Raw genomic sequence first — 19,508 nt, forward strand, 5'->3', positions numbered from 1 at the left:
AGCAATGTAAAAAATACAGTTATTTGCTGTAATCAGGAAATACAGAATAATGCTGTAAATTTAAATTACAGCAGCGCTGCTGTAAAAATTACAGTAACGGGCTGGCAACCCTGCTGCCAGTATAATGCTGTAAAATTGACAGGAATTTTTTTACAGTGTAGTTACAGAATACCGGTAGTTCTAGTGTTAACGCTTTCTCTTGTAACGGGGTTTCTCTATGTGGAAAGTGGTAAGCTAAAAAGCCTGAACTGGAGTCAAGTGAGCACTAAATGCTATGATAGGGGGAGGGGAAACCACTGTCACTCCGGTCCATTATATTATGTGTTCCAGACCAGATTTCAGTCTGTGTGTTGTCTGGTACTACTCAAAGCTTGATGTTTCTGCAATTTTCAGACTATTTTTGTTTGCTATAGTTGAATTAATAAGAACTGGCTATTCTAATCAGATATAATTTCTTGTTTGTAGAACTGTTGTATAAAACCAGTATCGCACTCATAAAATTAGTTATTACATGTTATTTTGCACATGTACATTTGATTATTACGAATTAAATTCATACACAAAATTAAAAAGATCAATATTTTCTATTAGAGTTAAAGACTGTGCAGTAGTTGGTACTCTGTTAGACTAATTTACATAGTTTATGCAGAAGTAGCTGATTTGTTAACAACGTTAACTTGTAGCAGATAGATATGTAAATTATATTTACATGTTTGAGGGAAAACACACACGCACACTGAATTACAGACAGAAAATGTTTAAACACAATGTGTTCTTTCTAATCCAGTTCCATTATAATCGTAACGTTAATCTTAAAGCTTGGTTTAACAGACACAAGCCAGTATTGACTATGACCGTGTGGGGAGTTCGAGACTGCAGCGCTGATCATTGTGCCTCACACTTTCAAACTCGTCATTTCACAACACTGAGGCGAGGAAACGAGCCAGCGCTATCAACACTGCTGCCCCGAGGGCTCTTCCTACTCAAGTCCTGAGAGCCACAGAGGAATCTTGGGAATACCACGGCAAAATGAAGAACACTATTGATTCGAAAACATTTCCTAGGTTTTCTTTTTTATCGTTTGTATCTCGATAAACTCGCTGACGGATCATACCTTCATTTCCAGATCGCGACACCGATGAAAATAACATCAGACACCGCAAGTAGATTAGCAGCGTTTAGATAAAAACCTATCTCGCTTTTACGATTATCGGAACATGGGACATCATGCAGGGACGACAGCAGTGCTTAACCTTTAGTTTTACAACGATGTGTAGACTTAAATAAGAATTTCGGATTACTGATACAAAGCACGCTTGCACGCCTCAGTCCGGATTCGACCCGCAAGCTTCATCCCGGTTCCGCAAAGAAATTCAACCCTAAAGTGTTGAAGAGCTCCATGCATTCAAAAAGGTGGGTTCTGTATGATTTCTTGACAAATAACTTTGATTCTTGTAAGACAGTCTGCAGTGATTAACAGTAAAGACCTCGTCTTAAACGGTACAGAGAACATCTTATAGTTTTTGACTTAAAACTCTGCATTATATTGTACTTAGTCGAGTTCTTTGGCTTCAATATTGGTCTAAATGTAAGGATTGTGTTTAATATTAGGAATACATTTTGCATTAATTAGGATGGAAGAAAGGGAGAACGGGATTTTTAGATGTTATGCACAGCTTTTGTCACTAAAGAGTGTTATTTTGCTGCTTCTCTAAATTTTAATATTTTAGCTCCTAGAAATCGTGGACACGTTGTTAATGATCAATTAAACTCACAAATGGTTAGAGAACATCTGTGTTGTGCTCATAATACCATCGATATCGTTCATTTAAGATATCATAATATCATGTTTTAGCTTTATGTACCTCCAATAATTTCTAATCTCAAAGGAAAATGAACACATCACAGCTGAACTGTAAATAATATAGTGGTTCTTGCTAAACCTTATACATGAGGACGCATCTCTGGAGATATCATTCATTCTCCACCACTGTGCAAGCGCCATCTGTTGGACTGCAACAGCTGACCACTAAAAACACAACTGTATAGCCTGCCCTACAACAAATCCACATTCCCTCCTCTTCTGTGGGACCTTTCAGTTACCTTGACCTGTCAAAATCTCAACAAGACTTATGATTAGATGTTTATTACTTGAATTAATAGCTTTTATAAATGAGAAAACATCATTCATCCTTTATCTTATCTCATCACACAAATTAAAAAACAGTCCTAGATTACATAAATGCATTATATTAATATTTCACGTTTTATTGGCAGTAGATCTTGAAAAGATTTAATAAAGCAAATGCAGTGACACAAAGCTAGTTAGATCTCTTAACTGGTGTCACATCACACATTGCCTAGATGTTTTAAAGATACATGCTGATGTTTATGGATGCATTAATGCTGATAGAGACCACTATGTAACAAGTGATCATACATTATGCTGTTGCATTTAGTCGTCTACCAGTTCTAATTTAAAACTGACAGAAGCGTCTGTCCTTTTTGATTTCTTCTTGACATCAGTCAACTGTACAAATAAAGCATATTTTCCAAAGTTTCCAGTCCTGCTCCTGGAGCGCTACTGTCCTGCAGAGTTTAGCTCCATCGCCAATTAAACACACCTGAACTAAAGAAATCAAGATCTTCAGGATTACTAGAATCTAGGCATGTATGTTGAGACAAGTTAGAGCTAAACTCTGAATGATGTTGACCCTTCAGGATCAAGATTGGACCTGCTTTAACCTATTAACCATCTATGTAAGCAATTATATATAAAGGTAATTGAAAGTATGTTTTATTCCGGATTACAATTACAACATGTAGTAACAACAGTTAAGTAGTATTTTATTGTTAATACAAAAGAATGAGTTCATACGTATTTGCAAATGTTCAGTTAGCCTATATAATATGGCTCAATCAACTATGTCTTCAAAATTAGGACCATACTGTTAGAAAGAGCAATCTTTTTCGGATACATTAATCATAGATGCTTTAATTATTACGTATACTAAATTTGGTAGTTGAACAGCTCTGGGCATGTATTTACACCAGCCATGCAAAAATCAAAACAAGACTGTATTTTCATTTGTAATGTTGCAATACATCAACTTTTTTTGTGCACAAATGGGATTAAATGGGCTAATTGGTAAATTTGTGTAGAAGACACATTAAATGGCATTTAATTACCATGGTCATTTTAGAACTTGATTTAGCCTAAATACTTTTTCTCTCTCATTTTGATTCTCTCAGAACTGAAAACGCATACAAACCGCTGAGGAAAGTATTACACTTTACCGATTATTAGAAAGTAACAAGTACAGCGTTCACTTTCATGAGTTCGCAGCCTACATGGCAAACGGGTGAAGTAGTTTTCAAAGCCCAGGCGTAATTTGAAACTAGTGAGGGGTTGGTGGCGAAACAGTGACTCCTTATTGGTGCACTTCGCAGTGTAGGCTGCACCCTCTTGACACTAGCGAACTGGAAGATCGGTGGCACGTTTCTAGTGAGGGTTGGGAATGTGTGAACACGGAGAATACCTGACAAAAAGCAGCGATATTTGTACGACGGAAGTGCGGGCGGCATGATTTCGTTGTGTTGCGGTTCTTCAGCAACTTCTAATCAAACGGAAATTCGCAGCATTGCTCTAATTCGCCTTTCCTCACATTGGTGGTGTGAATAGGGAGAGGAGAGGAGCGCTGTCCCGTGCTGGATGGATGGTTATGGGGAAAGGAGCAGGACCATCGGCGCTACAAGTCTGCCAGTTCGTTGTTCTGTTTCTCTGTCTGTTTCCAGCAGGTAAGAACGAATATTTATCCCAGATAATCTAATTTGAGTTTTAGAACTGGAAATGAGAATGTGCATATGTTTTTGGAATGTATTTGTCGAAGCAGACATGTAACCACATCGCTACAAAACAGCAGTTAAACGTTGAAATAACGCAGGCAAACGCATGCTTTGTTACTTAGCAGCAAATTAAATGCAGTTGGGTGTATTTTGTTTAGTCATGACCCAGTTATGTCTGGTAAAAGTTATTTTTCTTCTGAAACATGTCAGTGTGCATTCCTTCATTATGCAAGCTTGAATAATGTTGTTTATAACTTTCCAGTTTACGCTACACATATTAAAGTTCAAGGTGTTAAATTTCCATGTAAAGCTTTTCGCATGAAAAAGATCCGAAAAAGCAAATGTGTGCAGAGTTAAAGTGGCGATTTTAGTTGTTTTTAAGCCGTTGTTTAAACTGTGCGATAAAAGCGTGGCGATCCGAAGGTTCGGTTCGATTCTGCTGCACTACCGCAGTGTTTCCCACAGCTCTGGCGGAGACGTGCTGTTGTGTTTGGGGGAGGGGAAGCAAACCCTCCACATCTATAACATGCCTTTGCTGGACTTGTGGGGGCAAAATTTCCAAAAACCATTTCACAAACACAGTAAAGCCTTTAAAACGTGTGAACACAGTCTTAGCAAGTAAAGCGAGATTCTTAAATGAAACAATATTACTAAAAATGTCAGAAGTTGTTTGTCGATATAGATATTTTAAATAGATACACGTGTATAGTTAAATTAACACAAAAAGTAGTCTGAATATACAATACTGTAAATATGGTAGGCTATGCCTAGAGTTCGCAGAAGGAAAACATTGTAAATTTAAAATGTAGTGTTGTAGGATCACAGACACTATTATCTCTGTCTGCACTGTAGTCTTGTGTTTATAGATTAACTGTAATATTTTGATGTCCACAGTATTAAACTAACACTTATGTTCCCAGCATACACTGTGGCTTCAATGAATTTTGCAAGTTGCTCACACTTGAAGTTTTGTAGTGTTCAGTTTTTTCATCTAAAATTAAAAATTGTCACCATTATTGATATTTTTCATATGCCAAGTGTTGATGTATGTGCACATCTAACTGGCAACTTCCAAAATCCTTAAAGTTTATCAGAGATTATAACCACTCAGTTGGAATAAATGACCCAAGTAACGTGAGTTACGTAATCAGTTACTTTTTTCGAAGTAACTTGTAAAGTGTCGCATTACTTTTTAATTTACAAGAAAATATCTGAGTTACTTTAAGTAACGCCAGTTACTTTGTTTTACCATTGACTGATTGACAGCTCTCCTGTTCCCATATCGATGGAAATCGGGGGAAAAGGCAGAGGCGAACTCTGAATATGTTAAACAACACATATATCTATTATATATTTAATCCCATTGTGTTAACTAATGTTCTTTCTGCTGACCTTCAATGATCCAATTCAACAATACTAATAAGCAAAAATTACTTTAGACTAACATTAACATTTGTGCTTTATTTTTTATTGCTAAAGAGTGTTGAACTTTCTTCTCCTTCATTCTGCTGTACAGACGTGAATTTCCTTTAGCCTGAGGCTTATTCATTTCACTTTTGGTGTGAAAGAGCTTTTACATTTGCCAAAAATATAACTTTTTTATATTAAAAACAAATAAGCAAGCCAGCCCAGATTTAAAATGTAACGTAACATTACTTTACACAAAACGTTACGTAATTAATTACTTTTTAAGGTGTAATGGATTGTAATCCATTTCTTTTAAAAGTAACTTTCCCCAACACTGCCTAGCATGTACTGATTTCACAGAATTTTAATTGTAGAAAATTACTGTTGAAGTCCTAGCATTTTTTTTTTTTACAATGTAGTGTATATTGTAAAAGAAAAAGTCTAATGTATCTAAAAGAGTGTAAGCTCTCGCACATAATTATGGGTCAGCTGTGTTTTCCAAATGTGATAATTCCTATGCATCTTGCTATAATGGAATTTACAAGTGTTGTTTTGTTCTGTCAAGGCTCTGGTCAATTGTAAGTAGTGTGCAGTTTGATTTCACACTCTGTGTCCCATCTTCTTTCAAGTTATTTAACGCCAAACAAAAGGCAATCATGCAAGCACTAGTCGTTGACATCTTAAATTAGCCTATTGTCTGTTATCAGATGGATGATAAATGCCCTTTGTAGCTGGTAGGTGGAATAAGTATGTGTGTGTGTGGGACTGAAACAACAAAGATTGATGCGCGATCATTTGGAAACAAAGTTGTGTGTAGTTTTGGCATGTCCTCGCATTTTATCAAATGGAAAACCGCATGATTGAAAAGCCTTTAGATTTCAATTCAGCGCTTGTAATCCGAGAAAAGGGAATGTGCTTGAAATTGCTTTTGCCTTTGATTACGGCCTTTTGCTCTGGACAGGTGGCTATCTCATATCCAGTTTGACCTGTGGAATGGTGAGACCTACTCTGTGTTCCGCCCATTGGTCCTGGAGCCAGTTTCTCTCCAGAGATCCTGTTTCTTTAAGGCAGTCCTTAGCCCCCCTTCCCTCCTGCCCTGCATGGCTGATGAAACTCTACCTAATCCCTTTACACAGGGCTAATTTATGACTCTGCTGGTTTCTTCTCAATGGCAAATTGCATTGTCTTCATTCAGAGTCCTAGGACTACACCCTCCCACAGACACACACACACACACACACACACACACACACACACAAACAGCTACCCCCTTCTGTTAAAACCCTAAGTGATTTTTTTCAGATGTGCATTTGCCCTCGGTCACTGACACCCACGGTGCTTTACTCAAAAGCACCCCCGCGATCTGCTTTGCAATGCAAAGAGACGGCACAAGGTGTGAATGAGTGTGAATTTGATATGAGATGATTAGCACTTCTAAATAGTAGACTTTTGTTGGTGTGATTGTCAATTTGAAGGCTTCCTTCCCATTTGTCTTAATGCTATTAATTTGAGTTGCACTTTTAAAAAGTGTGAAATTGCTAGATATCCAACTGGGATCTTGGAATCAGTCAAACTTTTTTTTTTTTCGATAAAGCATACAGCCCATTTACTAATATAAAGTGATGTCATTCATGGTGAGGTAATGAAGTTAGATAAGCCTGTCGAGAGTTCATTACTTTGTAATGATGCCTATTTAGATGCTTATTGCTTTACATTTTGTATTACAATAGCTCTAAGTGTTGAGCTTTTCTCCCCTGTGACAGACATAATCAGAATATTCCATTAACATTTTGTGAATTTGACATAAAATCAACAAACATTGATTGGGTTTAATGTTTTTTCGTTTGACTTATTTTTTGAAAAGGCAACAAGACAACAATAGCCTTGCTTTATACTACATTTAGAGCACTTAGGCTTGATGGAAGTTGGCAAAACACAGAAACTTGGAACTTGGTTGGAATGTTGTTGTTTTTTATTACTGATGGAATTAAAGCCTCACTTTGTCCAGATGTAGAGAGAATTCATGTGTTGTTATGAGAGCCTTGAGCAACTGGCATTCATGAACATAACACATTAAACTGAACTTAATTTAAAGTTAAGCACTGACATAATCAGACTAAAAAAGTATTACTATATGTAATGAAAATGGTCTATTCTTGAATATAAATGTAAAGGACAGGGTATTATTTAACTCTTTTTGCTCAAAAGCTGCTGTTTTATTATAACTGTTAGATTTCAATTTAAAAGCTTAATCAGTTTTGTCAGCTGCTTTAGGTTGATACTTATTTCATTTTAGCTTTCTGTAAACTTGGTTTGACCATGACAGTGTGTTTATGCTATCTCTCTTTTAACTCTACAGCAACTCTGCAGTGTAAGATCCTCAAGTGTAACTCCGAGTTCTGGGCCTCAACCTCCAGCTCTGGCCCAGAAGAGGAGTTCTGCACCGCTCTGCGAGCATATAACAACTGTGTCCGTCGCACTGCCCGTACGTGCCGGGGTGACCTAGCATACCATTCTGCCCAACATGGTATAGAGGATCTTATGAGCCAACACAACTGCTCCAAAGAAGGGCCCACTACCCAACCTCGTGCCCGCACACCTCCGCCCCCTGTCCAGCCACCACCGGACATCAACGTTCCCTCCGACAAGCCAGAGCTGTGTCATTATGAGCGGAGTTTACCACGTAATGCTGCGCCTCCCAATTACACTCACTGCGGCTTTTTTGGGGACCCACATCTTCGCACATTCAACGACGACTTTCAAACCTGTAAAGTTGAGGGAGCCTGGCCACTGATTCACAATAAGTACCTATCTGTACAGGTTACGAACACTCCTGTTGTGCCTGGATCCTCTGCTACGGCTACTAGCAAGGTAAGGATATTTTGTGCCTCATGGGAAAAAAAAACAAAGCAATTTCTCCATCAGTCTGTGGTCTCATTTCAAAGATAGCCTGACCTTTAAAGCGATAGTTCTCCCAAAAATGAAAATTCTGTCATTAACTACATACCCTCATATCATTCCAAACCCAGAACACAAATTAAGATATTTTTGATCAAATCTAAGAGTTCCCTGACCCTCCATAGGCAGCAAGGGACCTACCACGTTCAAGGTCCAGTAAGGTACCAAGAACATCAACCATAATTTTATGAAGCTACGAGAATACTTTTTCTTGAGCAAAAAAACTAAATAACAACTATTTTGTTATTCAACAATTCTTCTTCTCTGTGTTGCCCTAGCACCATTTTGGAGAGTACCGCAACACATGCGAGTGCTTTGATCTGCAACAAAAAGTATTCTCGTAGCTTAAAATAAAATTACAGTTGAACCCCTAAAGTCAGATGGACTTTAAGAACAATGTCCTTACTACCTTTCTGGGCCTTGAACGTTGCGGTCTAAGCAGGGTCAGAAAGCACTTAGATTTCATTAAAAATATCTTAATTTGTGTTCAAAAGAACAAAGGTCTTTCAGGTTTGGAACGACATGAGGGTGAGTAATTAATGACAGAATTTAAATTTTTGGGTGAACTACCCTTTTTAGGAACTTTTAGCACAAAACTAGTTAATGGTGAATGTATGGTTTCACCAAGGGAAGAGAAAGCAGACTTTGTAAGTGCAGACTCTAGTTAGCATTTGGATCTGTTCCATGACAGATGAAGACGAGATAAGACAACTGATGAAAGTCTGATAAAAGTTTTTTTTTTTTTTTTTGCAAAATGCCAGCAACAAGTAAGATATAATAGCTTAGAATATTAGCAGGATAAAATGCCTTCATTTTTTTTCAGACAGTCAAAACTAATGCTACTATATCTGTGGTAGTCCTTGCAATTGTTTGTGTGATTTAGGAGTCTTGTTGTTTTAACTAAGTGCTCAGTCCATACAGGAAACTGCCGATATTTTCTCTGCATTAGCTGGCCCTCATACCTCATAAATTATCATTGTTTTGCTTTACGGCCCATTGGACAAACTGGGAAGCTGCCTTAGAATTGGCCAGCTGTGGAGCCTAAGGTGAAAACCCAGGACTAGAAGTTTATGCGTCCGATTGCCGAATGCTAATTTCACTATGCCTGATGTCCTTTTGGCTGCTGTAATTGTGTGGCCAGGGTTGAATGTTTTTCAGAGTTTTTCCTTGTGGCAGAAAAACACAAGAACTTTGTACTCAGTCACATTAAGAAACAGAGCAATTTTCCGCCATCAAAAACCTCTAATGATTCCCCATTAAGTAGATGGACCCTCAGTCCTTTCTTGCAGGAGGGAAAGGGATTGTGATATTTTTGTTAAGCTGAATAAATGACAGTGCCTCAGAGGTCATTCAGCTCGGACAAAAGCGAAAACAGGTCTGCAGGCAGATGGCACCTGTGCAAACAAGACGTCCCTTGTTTATTGATAGACCCTTTGCTTTAAACAAGCTCTCGCTGTCCTGCGAAAACCTAGGGTGGTGCTAACAGGAGGCAGATCACAGCACCATTAGTGATTACAGGGTGGTTTGGCTTAACTGAGTCTCCACTACACTCATACGCATCATTTGCAAGATCAGAGCAGCCTGGACATCCCAAGGTCACATATGTGTCAGCAGTCCATTGGCCTCCTAATGGCTGCTTGCTGGAGGAGTCAGAGGTAGGAGCAGCCTTCTCTAATTAGCCGCTGTGCAGGCTGTGCTCTCTAGCTGGCGCGAGTCCACTCCCTGGAGCTGAATCCGGGGTTCACAGGCAGGCTCTGAGCAGCATGAATGGATTGTCTTTGTGTCTGCATACTGAGGCCTGCTGTAACATAGACTGGACCTGTGTTTCTCCAGAGTGCGTTTACATTGGCCCCCTGTATCTTGAGTTGCTGCTGAAATGTGACATTACGAAAGCTTCTGGGCTTGGAGGGTCTGCACTACACAGTCTTCTGGTTTTATAAAGACAAGGCTCGGTTATGCAGAATGGAGTACTTAGTCACCATCTTTTGCCATATGCAGTGGTGCATGAAGCACTTTATGTCTGTGGCTGCTGTTTCGTGGCTGGTTTTGATTAAACAAATATAGCATTTTTAACATCAAAACTTTGTGCACTTTGAAGGTTTCTAGCCATCTGTTTTTTCTAGAATCTGATTTATGAATTTTGTTGTTAACTAGATCTTCTCACTCTCACTTTTTCCACAGCTAACAATCATCTTCAAGAACTTCCAAGAATGTGTAGACCAGAAGATGTACCATGCAGAGACAGACGAGCTTCCAGCGGCATTTGCTGATGGTTCAAAGAACGGAGGTGACCGGCATGGGGCCAACACCCTACGCATAGTAGAGAAGGTGCCTGGACAGCACGTGGAGATCCAGGCCCGTTATATCGGGACCACTATTGTAGTTCGGCAGGTTGGCCGCTATCTCACGTTTGCTGTGCGTATGCCCGAGGAGGTTGTGAATTCGGTGGAGGACCAGGACAACCAGGATTTGTACCTCTGCCTGCACGGTTGCCCTGCCAATCAGCGAATAGACTTCAGGACCTTCAGAGCACGGGCGGCAGAGAGCCAAGCCTTAGGCAGGGGACGGCCAGGCGCTCCTACCCATGGCTTCACATTCCAGTCAGCCATGGCCAAGTGCAAAGAACGCCTACCGGTTGAGGATTTGTATTTCCAGTCCTGTGTTTTTGACCTGCTATCCTCGGGAGACATCAACTTCACCTTGGCGGCCTACTATGCCTTTGAGGATGTTAAAATGCTCCACTCCAATAAAGACAAGTATCACCTTTTTGAAAAGGATACGATATTCAACTCTGCCTCGGAAAAATGGTGTTTTAGTGTCCTAATCTTCATCAGCCTAGTTGTCGTACAGTTATGGACTGACTTGTGTTCCATTCGTCTGTAGTCCCCTCGTCTGTTGGACATCCTTGTTAGATGGTTGTAAGATGCTGTATGCATGTGAAATGCTGCTCTCACCATGTTGTGTTCCATCTACCAGAGGCTGAGCTTCTCAGCTCTCTCAGAGAGCTTTCACACTTGTGTGTCTTGTGTCACGCTCATCTCTCGTCATCATCACGTACGTTCATTCATCGGGCCAGAGCAGGAGCGTTCCTGGAGATCCACCCATCTCTGTGGTTCTCATAACTGCTTCAGGACAGAGAACGCAGTGCTGAGAGGTCCTGAGACTCGAGTCAGATTAAACCACCCTTGTTCCCACCAGGGTGATGTGCCACTGACAGGAGTGAGAGGGGGATGATCCTTTGCAGAAAGAAGAGCTTGGAGATGTTCTTCAGTTCACTTGATGCCAAGTGAGAGGTGAAGTATGTCTCCCGGAGCCAGGCTGGAGGACATGACAGGAGCTTTTATTAACGACGGAGGGCCAGCAGGAGTTCTCTCTTTGAAGAAGCTCCAGCTTCGGAAAAATGTTAGCTTTCTAGAGAAAACCCCCTTGGCCAAGGCCATGTCAGACTAGTAAGTCATGTCTACAGAGGAGATTAACAGGCCATAACATCAGGCTTTTTGTATAGTTTGTCTATGTGTGTGTGTGTGTGCAAGAGAAAGATGTGTTATTTTGTGGGTGATTATATGAATGCTTGTGTGTGTGTGTGTGTGTGTGTGTGTGTGTGTGAAGTGTTTCATAATATCTGTATATTGCACCCAGGGTCCTAATGTAGCTCTGGTGTGGTGGTTCATGGTTCAGTAAGAAGTTTTACTGCCTGCCAAGAGCTCTTTCCTACATAAAAAAAGGGTGTCAACCATTGTGTCAAACAGACTTTAAACTACACCCATACTGCTTAGCTGTTATAATTTTGAAAAATATTTATTGAATTCTCCCCAATTGCCTGAACAATTGTTAGGCACACAGAGAATAACTCTGAGAAAAATAATACACGTCATACAACGGTGTAGACCCAAGACAGAGTTGTCTTTGAAAATAGCACACTTGCTTCGGAAAAAAATAATCACGTCAGTTTGCAGTAGGTAGCATAGCCATCAACGTATATGTCCAGGAGGGAGCCAAGTTCCTCCATACAATGTTTGCAGTTCGAGATGGGACCCACAAGGCAGGTCCATCAATCATCCTTACTGCTTCTTATAGAGCAACGCCTTGCTCTCCATTTCAAAAGGGTGTCGACGTGGCTGTGCTGTAGGCCCCGTTTAGCTCACGACTCTGTAGATCTGTGAATTTATGGCGGAGGCGTTTTGCCAAAGAACAAGCCATGGTGCCAACAATTTCCCAAACAGCTAAATTTTCTCTCTCTCTCGCTTTCTCATGGGACCTTTTGTGGTTCACTTAAGTATTTGGGCTCAAACCAGATGTCCTGATTGTGTATAATATTGGAAGGTGCTGCTAACTACAGTGTGGTAGATGGACCAGTGCAGGAGCTATTGAGAACATCTGCCATGCATTTCTTGTGACATTTGAAATGGGGGCATTTGCTCTTCAGCCATTAGCAGGCTCAGGATTACTGGCACTCAGTATTGTAAATAACAGTAGTAGTATTGGTGAGCTAAAGTTACACGATACATAGCACCACTATTTTGAAGAGTGAAACTACACCCTTGGTAGCGTAATAGTTTTACAGACTGTTGGAAAAGTCTTTATGGAAGATGAAGCCCACATAACTTCATCATGTCCCATTTCTTCTTCTTAGAGCATCTGTCACAGTTGTCTCTTATCAGTGTTTGTTTTCTCTTAGTAAAAAGTTTGAACTATGAAAATATGGTTTAGCTATTAATTATACATAACGAATCCTTCGAGAGACTTCACAGTAATTTATTCTTACACTGTAAAGTTTTGCGAGCCTTACTACTGCTAAGAAAGCTTGTGTTGTCGGTGCAGTTCATGGCTTTAAGAAGCATACAAAAAGATTGTAATGACCTTTGTGTTTAAGTGTGCTTGTGTTGTCAGTGCTTTTTGGATTTCTGTGTGTAATGTGACATGTATATAAGTTTGTGTGATTTGGCAAATAATAGTTTGTGCTTATTTGTTTTAGTACATCAGAGGGCGTGATGAAATTTGCCTTTAAATTTAAAGGGATATTGTGTACACCACAAAAACATTAGATAAGGGACTTACAATCTAATTTGGAACAAGAGTAAATCAGACATCATGTCCTTTGACTAAATGCTAAGTAGGAAACTTGCGGTGTGACTTGCGGTGTTCATGTGTTGTTTATTACAAAAGCACTTTATGTTTTTATTCTCTTTAACCTAGCTCTTACTTGGTTTTAACTTGATGGTGAAAGAGGTTATCAGACCTGTAATGCTAAAAATATAAAAGTGAATGATAACGTTTTCAAATGTATTAACATTGAATGGGAGATGCCAGACAGCTTGGTCTGTTTTTGTATGTAGGACTAAAGCGGTGCCACACACCACCTGTAAATACTGTAAATTATTTATTGAAGAAAAAATAAAGTGTCATGTTGATATATTTTTGATGTTTGGGGTTTTTGTATTCAGCTGTGTTCTTTCATGTTTTATAATAGAAGGGACTTCACCATAGCATTAGACTTAGGCTAAGACTGCCACCTAATGGCTGAACCAACAAATCCTACCCAGGTAGAAATAAAGTATACTTGAATGCACTAAAACACTTTTATACAAGCAAGTATATTTGTAATGCATTCTTATTTTTTGTGCTAAATAAAACTGTAAAAGTTATACACTATAAACACACTAATTAAAAGTATATTTCTACATCAGTAGTACTTCAGTTCACTTGAAAACATACTAAATACCACTAAATTATTTTTTAGTGCATTGAACTAAAAATACACATAGTTTTATTACTCTATTTCTTAAAAGTGTGTTTTGAATGCTTTAAAAATTTGTTCAGTCCTAGTATATAGTATATATATATATATATATATATATATATACTAGGATTAGTAGATATCTTTTATATAGTAATCCTAAAATTGATTTTATTATAAATACATTACTATATTACTAGTACTAGTACATTTTTCCAACTGTTTTACTTGAGCACACTTAATGTAAATGCATTTTTTAGCACTAAGACTTACATTGATTTGAAATAGTCAGATATGATATACTATATAAGTATAGTGAACTTGATTGTACCATTTAAAGACACCATTAACGTAGTTAAGTATATCAAATAAAGGGACTATTAACATAGTTACACTACATTTGACGATAATTATTGTATACAAATATGTGAGCAATCCATTATACACATTTTGTATATGTTTATTATATATTATTCTTATATTTTAAATAATCCATAAGTCTGTTTTCTATGTATGAGTAGCCTATATTTAAGTGTATGAAATATAGATTCAAGTGTACAAGTGGTAGGTAATACATTTTTTAATACAGACATGTTAAAAGCAAAGAGCAAAGAGTTGAGTACACTTGGATGTTTTTAAGATGATCTTAAGATGTACTAAATGTTTTAGTATATTAAGTACAAAATTAGTGCGTGCAAATAGAGCACTTAAGTACATTATTGAAGTGTACTAAATAAAGTGTATTTTAGTGCACTTTTTTTCACTTGTGTATCTAAAGAGAACATTGTAAGTTACTGCGTTTGAGGCCTGTACCTTTTGCTCTATAAACCGCAAATATTATTTAGAATCCAAGGTGCTTTCCGCAATTATCATAAAGAATCAACGATTATAAACAAAAAGACTGAGCAGAAACATTTTTAGAACGTGTTTCTTAACTAATTTCATTCATTACTGATTCTAAAAGCCGTGTTTTATGCAGGCAGTCATATCTAAAGAACGTTTCCAGCGAAATAACAATATGTATTATTTCCTTAATTCCCTTTAATCATTTAAATATGTTATTAATGTTAAAACATGCTGAAAAACACACGATATAGAGTCAAGTAAAAGCGTCTCACCTCAGCAATTCGCTATCCTTTCAGACTCCCAGTGCACGTGGTGAAGTCAATGTTCGTGAACGCTTATTTATTTATTTAAATTTTATCATGTATGGGTTTTGTCTTAAATAGCACAAATTACAAATCCTACCTCAAGAGAACAATGTACGTTACCGCGTTTGAGGCCTTTTGCTCTATAAACCGCAAATATTATCTATAATCAAAGGTGGTTTCCCCACACAAAAAACCAACTATTATAAACAAAAAGATTGAGAAGGAAGGTTTTATAACGTGTTCTTATCGTCATTATGATTCTAAAACACGTGTTTTACGTTGGCTATATCACATCTGAAGAACGTCATACCAGCGAAATAACAATATATATTATTTCCTTTAATCACTCAAATCTGTTATTACGTTAAAACGTGCTGAAAAACAAAAATATGCTATATAGAGTGAAGGAAAAGCGTCTCGCCTCAGAAATTCACGCCATTCCTCTCAGACTCCCAGTGCACGTGATTAAGTAAAGCCCGCGAACGGCCAAGCCAGTTAAATTTAAACTTTTTTTTCTTTTTTATTTATTTTACCATTTAGGGGTTGTCGTAAATAGCACAGTAAATAAATGACAAATCCTAAAAAGAACAGTGTACGTTACCGCGTTTGAGGCAACGTTTTGCTCTTTCGGCCCCAAATTAGTGTTTTCTTAACGAATTCGTCATGATTCTACAACACGTGTTTTATGTAGGCTATATCTGAAGAACGTTACCACCGAACTAACAATATTATTCCCTTTAATCATTTAAATCGGTTATTAATGTTAAAACGTGCTGAAAGCTCTCACCTTATGCGCGCCATTCCTCTCAGAAGGTCAAACCAAATGAAGGCAAGTTATTAAGTCCTAAATATCACATTAAATAAATGAAAATAAATTAAAGTTGGTCAGCTTGATGAAAATTCATGAAGATGTTGGTTGCATAAAACTATTTATGAAAACTGTTATAGTTTTAATCATCACTGAAGAACAAAAACACAGATTGTCCATGATGTAGGAAAGTTTAATACATATAGGTCTATAAACATATATACAGTACAATTATTCTGAACAGTGGCTTTTCACAAATATAAATTACTTTAAATTGGCTTGATTCAAAGCTTAACACATGTCCATGGAGTGTGAGCAGGAGCTTGGGTAGGAAAGACACATCTCCAGTATTTCATTGCAGACGTGTCCACGTTTCACCAGCTCATCTGCTCTCCTAGTCCTGCCACCATGATCTTTTGGAATTGAGCACACCACATTGTTCCCCACTCACCAGAGCTGGCTTTACATGCACCTAGTTAAAATTCCATCCTGGCAAATGTTTTGAAATTGTACACAACAGCATAATACTGCATCGATTCCGACCGCTTAACATCCTTATACCAATCCGGTGTTTAAATCTACACAAGAATAAGGCACAGATGGAAAAACACGTCAAATAAACAATCAATGAATGGTATTTACCAGCATGCCAGTCTGTCAATGTTTTGGCACAAAATCTGGTTCCGAAAATAGCTCGTGACACCCGCCCACTCCCCAAACGCACGTCTGTCCATTCATACAGTACTCACATTTCCACTTAAAGGTCAACGGTATCAGCGTTTCACCACACTCATACTGAGAAAACAACTTAACGAAACATGAAAATCAGATTCGGGTAATGTCTACCATTACTACATACTCAAAATCGAGCGAGTACTGTTCTTTTAGTGCAATAAAAAGATGCAACAGTACAAGCACTGACCATAAAGTGGACTTAAGTGGTGCCAAGTGTTACAGATACAAGAAAATAAAGACAAAGATAGCTTACAAGTTATGATTATCTAGTGTTCTGACAAGGTCTACATAGACCCTGAATACTGTTCACCTTTTTTTCCTTCTTTTTTAAAATAAGGCTACTGTCGTCCAACAGGGCGTCTTGAGTATTACAATATTAACAAGTGGCGGGTCTGCAATAGCGAAGACACATTTAGCTGATTCGAGAGAAACAATTCCAGTAATTGTTGCGGTTGCTGCTCATCACATATTTGTGACTCCTACATAACAATATCAAAAGACAAAAACGTACATGTAATTACTTGGTTTTCTTTCCTCAAAATGACGTACGATCACAGGTGTGTGGGTATTTCAGAAAGCAATAGCGATAGTTTCGAACAATGAAGCGACATCTGAAGGTGCAATTAAAACGATTCCTTTTTTCTCCTCCCACAAAGGCTACTTTCATGAAAAAAACCTTTTTTGCACAAACCAAAATAACAAAACAAAAAGACATGGACATCAAAGAAAAGTTCGCTTTGGGGACAGTCCCTTTTCTGCTAATGACTCTCAACAAAGACCAAATACATGAGGCACTTTCTAACTTAGGCATACTTCAACACTTTAGCAAATTCAGTCGTAGTCCATAGGACTAACCACGCTTTGTTCTGTCTCCTCAGTCAAAAATGGCAGACTTAACCTGGTTGTGAATCCTACAAGAGAGCGGAGGACACAGTGGCGATAAAGAGGAGTTTGGTGGTGGCTCCATTTATTGCCTAGGTGGCCTTTCTGCCATGTTCTTCGGCAGTACAGACCGTCTCTGCGCTAACCGAGTATTCACCTCACGTCTTCCTGTTGTTCCAATTAAAGTCTGTCACAGGTTTCTGCTCTGCAGTTCTGTCCAAAGCAGGTGAGATGGGCTCCAGGGGGGATTTCTGAGACTGAGGGGAACGGGGGTCCATCAGGGGCGGGGGTTTGTCGGGGTGGAAGGGGCGGTAGTGATCGGGCCCCATGGGGCCGTGGTTTCCAGGAGGTCCCCTGTGGTCCGGCATCCTTCTGAAGTCCTGTGGATGCCCTCCTCCACCTTGGTGATAGTTTGGGGAGCGGTATTCATCCGAACGCCTTCGCTTAGGGTCTGGATGTCTGAAAACAAAAAGCTCAAATTTAGTTCTACAGCTCTACAAACAACACACACAGTTTTGAATATGAGGACGTGTCACCGTTAACAAATTTAAAGGGACAGTTTACCCAAAAATTTAAATTTTGTCATTAATTGCTCCCTCATGTCGTTCCAAACCTGGAAGACCTCATTCGTTCATCTCTGTAAAACAAATTAAGATATTTCTGATGAAATCTGAGAGCTTTCAGACCTTGCATAGACAGCAACACAACTGACACATTCAGGACCCAGAAAGATAGTAAAGACATTATTAAAATAGTCCATGTGACATCAGTGGTTCAATGTGCATCGAAGACAGACACTGAGGAGAAGAAAATGAAAAATTCTATGTGCACAAAAAGTGTTCTTATAGCGTCATTAAATTAGGGTTAAACCACTGATGTCAAATGGACTATTTTAACAATGTCCTTACCACCTTTCTGGGTCTTGAACGTGGTTTCATTGCTGTCTCTCTCGGATTTCATCCAAAATATCTTAGTTTGTGTCCCGAAGATCAACAAAGGTCTTTCGGGTTTGGAACGACATGAGGGTGAGTAATTAATGACAGAATTTGCATTTCTGGGGTGAACAATCCCTTGCTCACCTGTCATAATAGTCTCGATGGCCCCGATGATCTCTATCATTACCATACTGGTCATAAGGTCGTTTGCGAGGGGAGCCGCTGTTTCGGTAACCTCCGGAGCTGCGGTAGTCACCATGAGGACGGCGGTCACCGTAATGATGGTCTTTGTACCTGTGAGTGTCATACGGGTGATGACGCTCTCCTTGCCAGGGCTGATTGCTGTTGCCTGGGTAGCTGTACTTACGGTCTCTTTGCCAGTCTCCCCTATCTGTTAAACGACACACAAAGTACTAAATGAGACTGTTGATCATTAAAACTGACAACTGGAATAATAAATTACATAATTTATGGTTGTACAAAAATAATCTCCGACATCAAAACCAGAAGTACAGTTGAGGTCAAAAGTTTACACACATCTTGCAGAATCTGCATGTTAATTATTTGACCAAAATAAGAGGGATCATACAAAATGAATGTTATTTTTTATTTAGTACTGACCTGAATAAGATATTTCACATAAAAGATGTTTACATATAGTCCACAAGAGAAAATAATAGTTGAATTTATTTTGACCCCATTCAAAAGTTTACATGAGGTTGATTTTTAATACTGTGTCGTTACCTGAATGATCAACAGCTGTGATTTATTGTTTAGTGATAGTTGTTCATGAGTCCCTTGTTTGTCCTGAACAGTTAAACTGTCTGCTATTCTTCAGAAAAATCCTACAGGTCCCACAAATTCTTTGGTTTTTCAGCATTTTTGTGTATTTGAACCATTTCAAACATTGATTGTATGATTTTGAGATCAATCTGTTCACACTGAGAACAACTGAGTGACTCATATGCAACGATTACAGAAGGTTCAAACACTCACTGATGCTCCAGAAGGAAAAACGATGCATTCAAAGCCAGGGGTGAAAACTTTTG

General features: G+C 38.6%; 2 protein-coding genes across 4 annotated transcripts in view; one reads left to right on the forward strand and one right to left on the reverse strand.

Annotated features, from left to right (window-relative positions):
* The first annotated feature begins 537 nt into the window (after positions 1 to 537).
* On the forward strand, positions 538 to 13,624 carry rgma (repulsive guidance molecule BMP co-receptor a). The gene is made up of 4 exons (XM_051134369.1): positions 538 to 1,413; positions 3,683 to 3,798; positions 7,613 to 8,124; positions 10,393 to 13,624. The coding sequence occupies exons 1-4, from the start codon at positions 1,400 to 1,402 to the stop codon at positions 11,092 to 11,094; spliced, it is 1,344 nt and encodes a 447-aa protein (XP_050990326.1). The 5' UTR covers positions 538 to 1,399; the 3' UTR covers positions 11,095 to 13,624.
* Positions 13,625 to 16,079: 2,455 nt separating this feature from the next.
* chd2 (chromodomain helicase DNA binding protein 2) overlaps positions 16,080 to 19,508 on the reverse strand; it is a 34,642-nt gene continuing 31,213 nt past the window's right edge. For all 3 annotated transcript variants that reach the window (XM_051134336.1, XM_051134335.1, XM_051134337.1), the window contains 2 exons: positions 18,604 to 18,850; positions 16,080 to 17,983 (listed from right to left, as the gene is read on the reverse strand). In XM_051134336.1, coding sequence (XP_050990293.1) covers positions 17,683 to 17,983; positions 18,604 to 18,850 — 548 coding nt within the window. In that variant the 3' untranslated portion in view covers positions 16,080 to 17,682. The remainder of the gene's footprint in view (positions 17,984 to 18,603; positions 18,851 to 19,508) is intronic.

The sequence above is a fragment of the Labeo rohita genome, chromosome 18 (genome assembly GCF_022985175.1).
Source record: "Labeo rohita strain BAU-BD-2019 chromosome 18, IGBB_LRoh.1.0, whole genome shotgun sequence".
Classification (NCBI taxonomy): domain Eukaryota; kingdom Metazoa; phylum Chordata; class Actinopteri; order Cypriniformes; family Cyprinidae; genus Labeo; species Labeo rohita.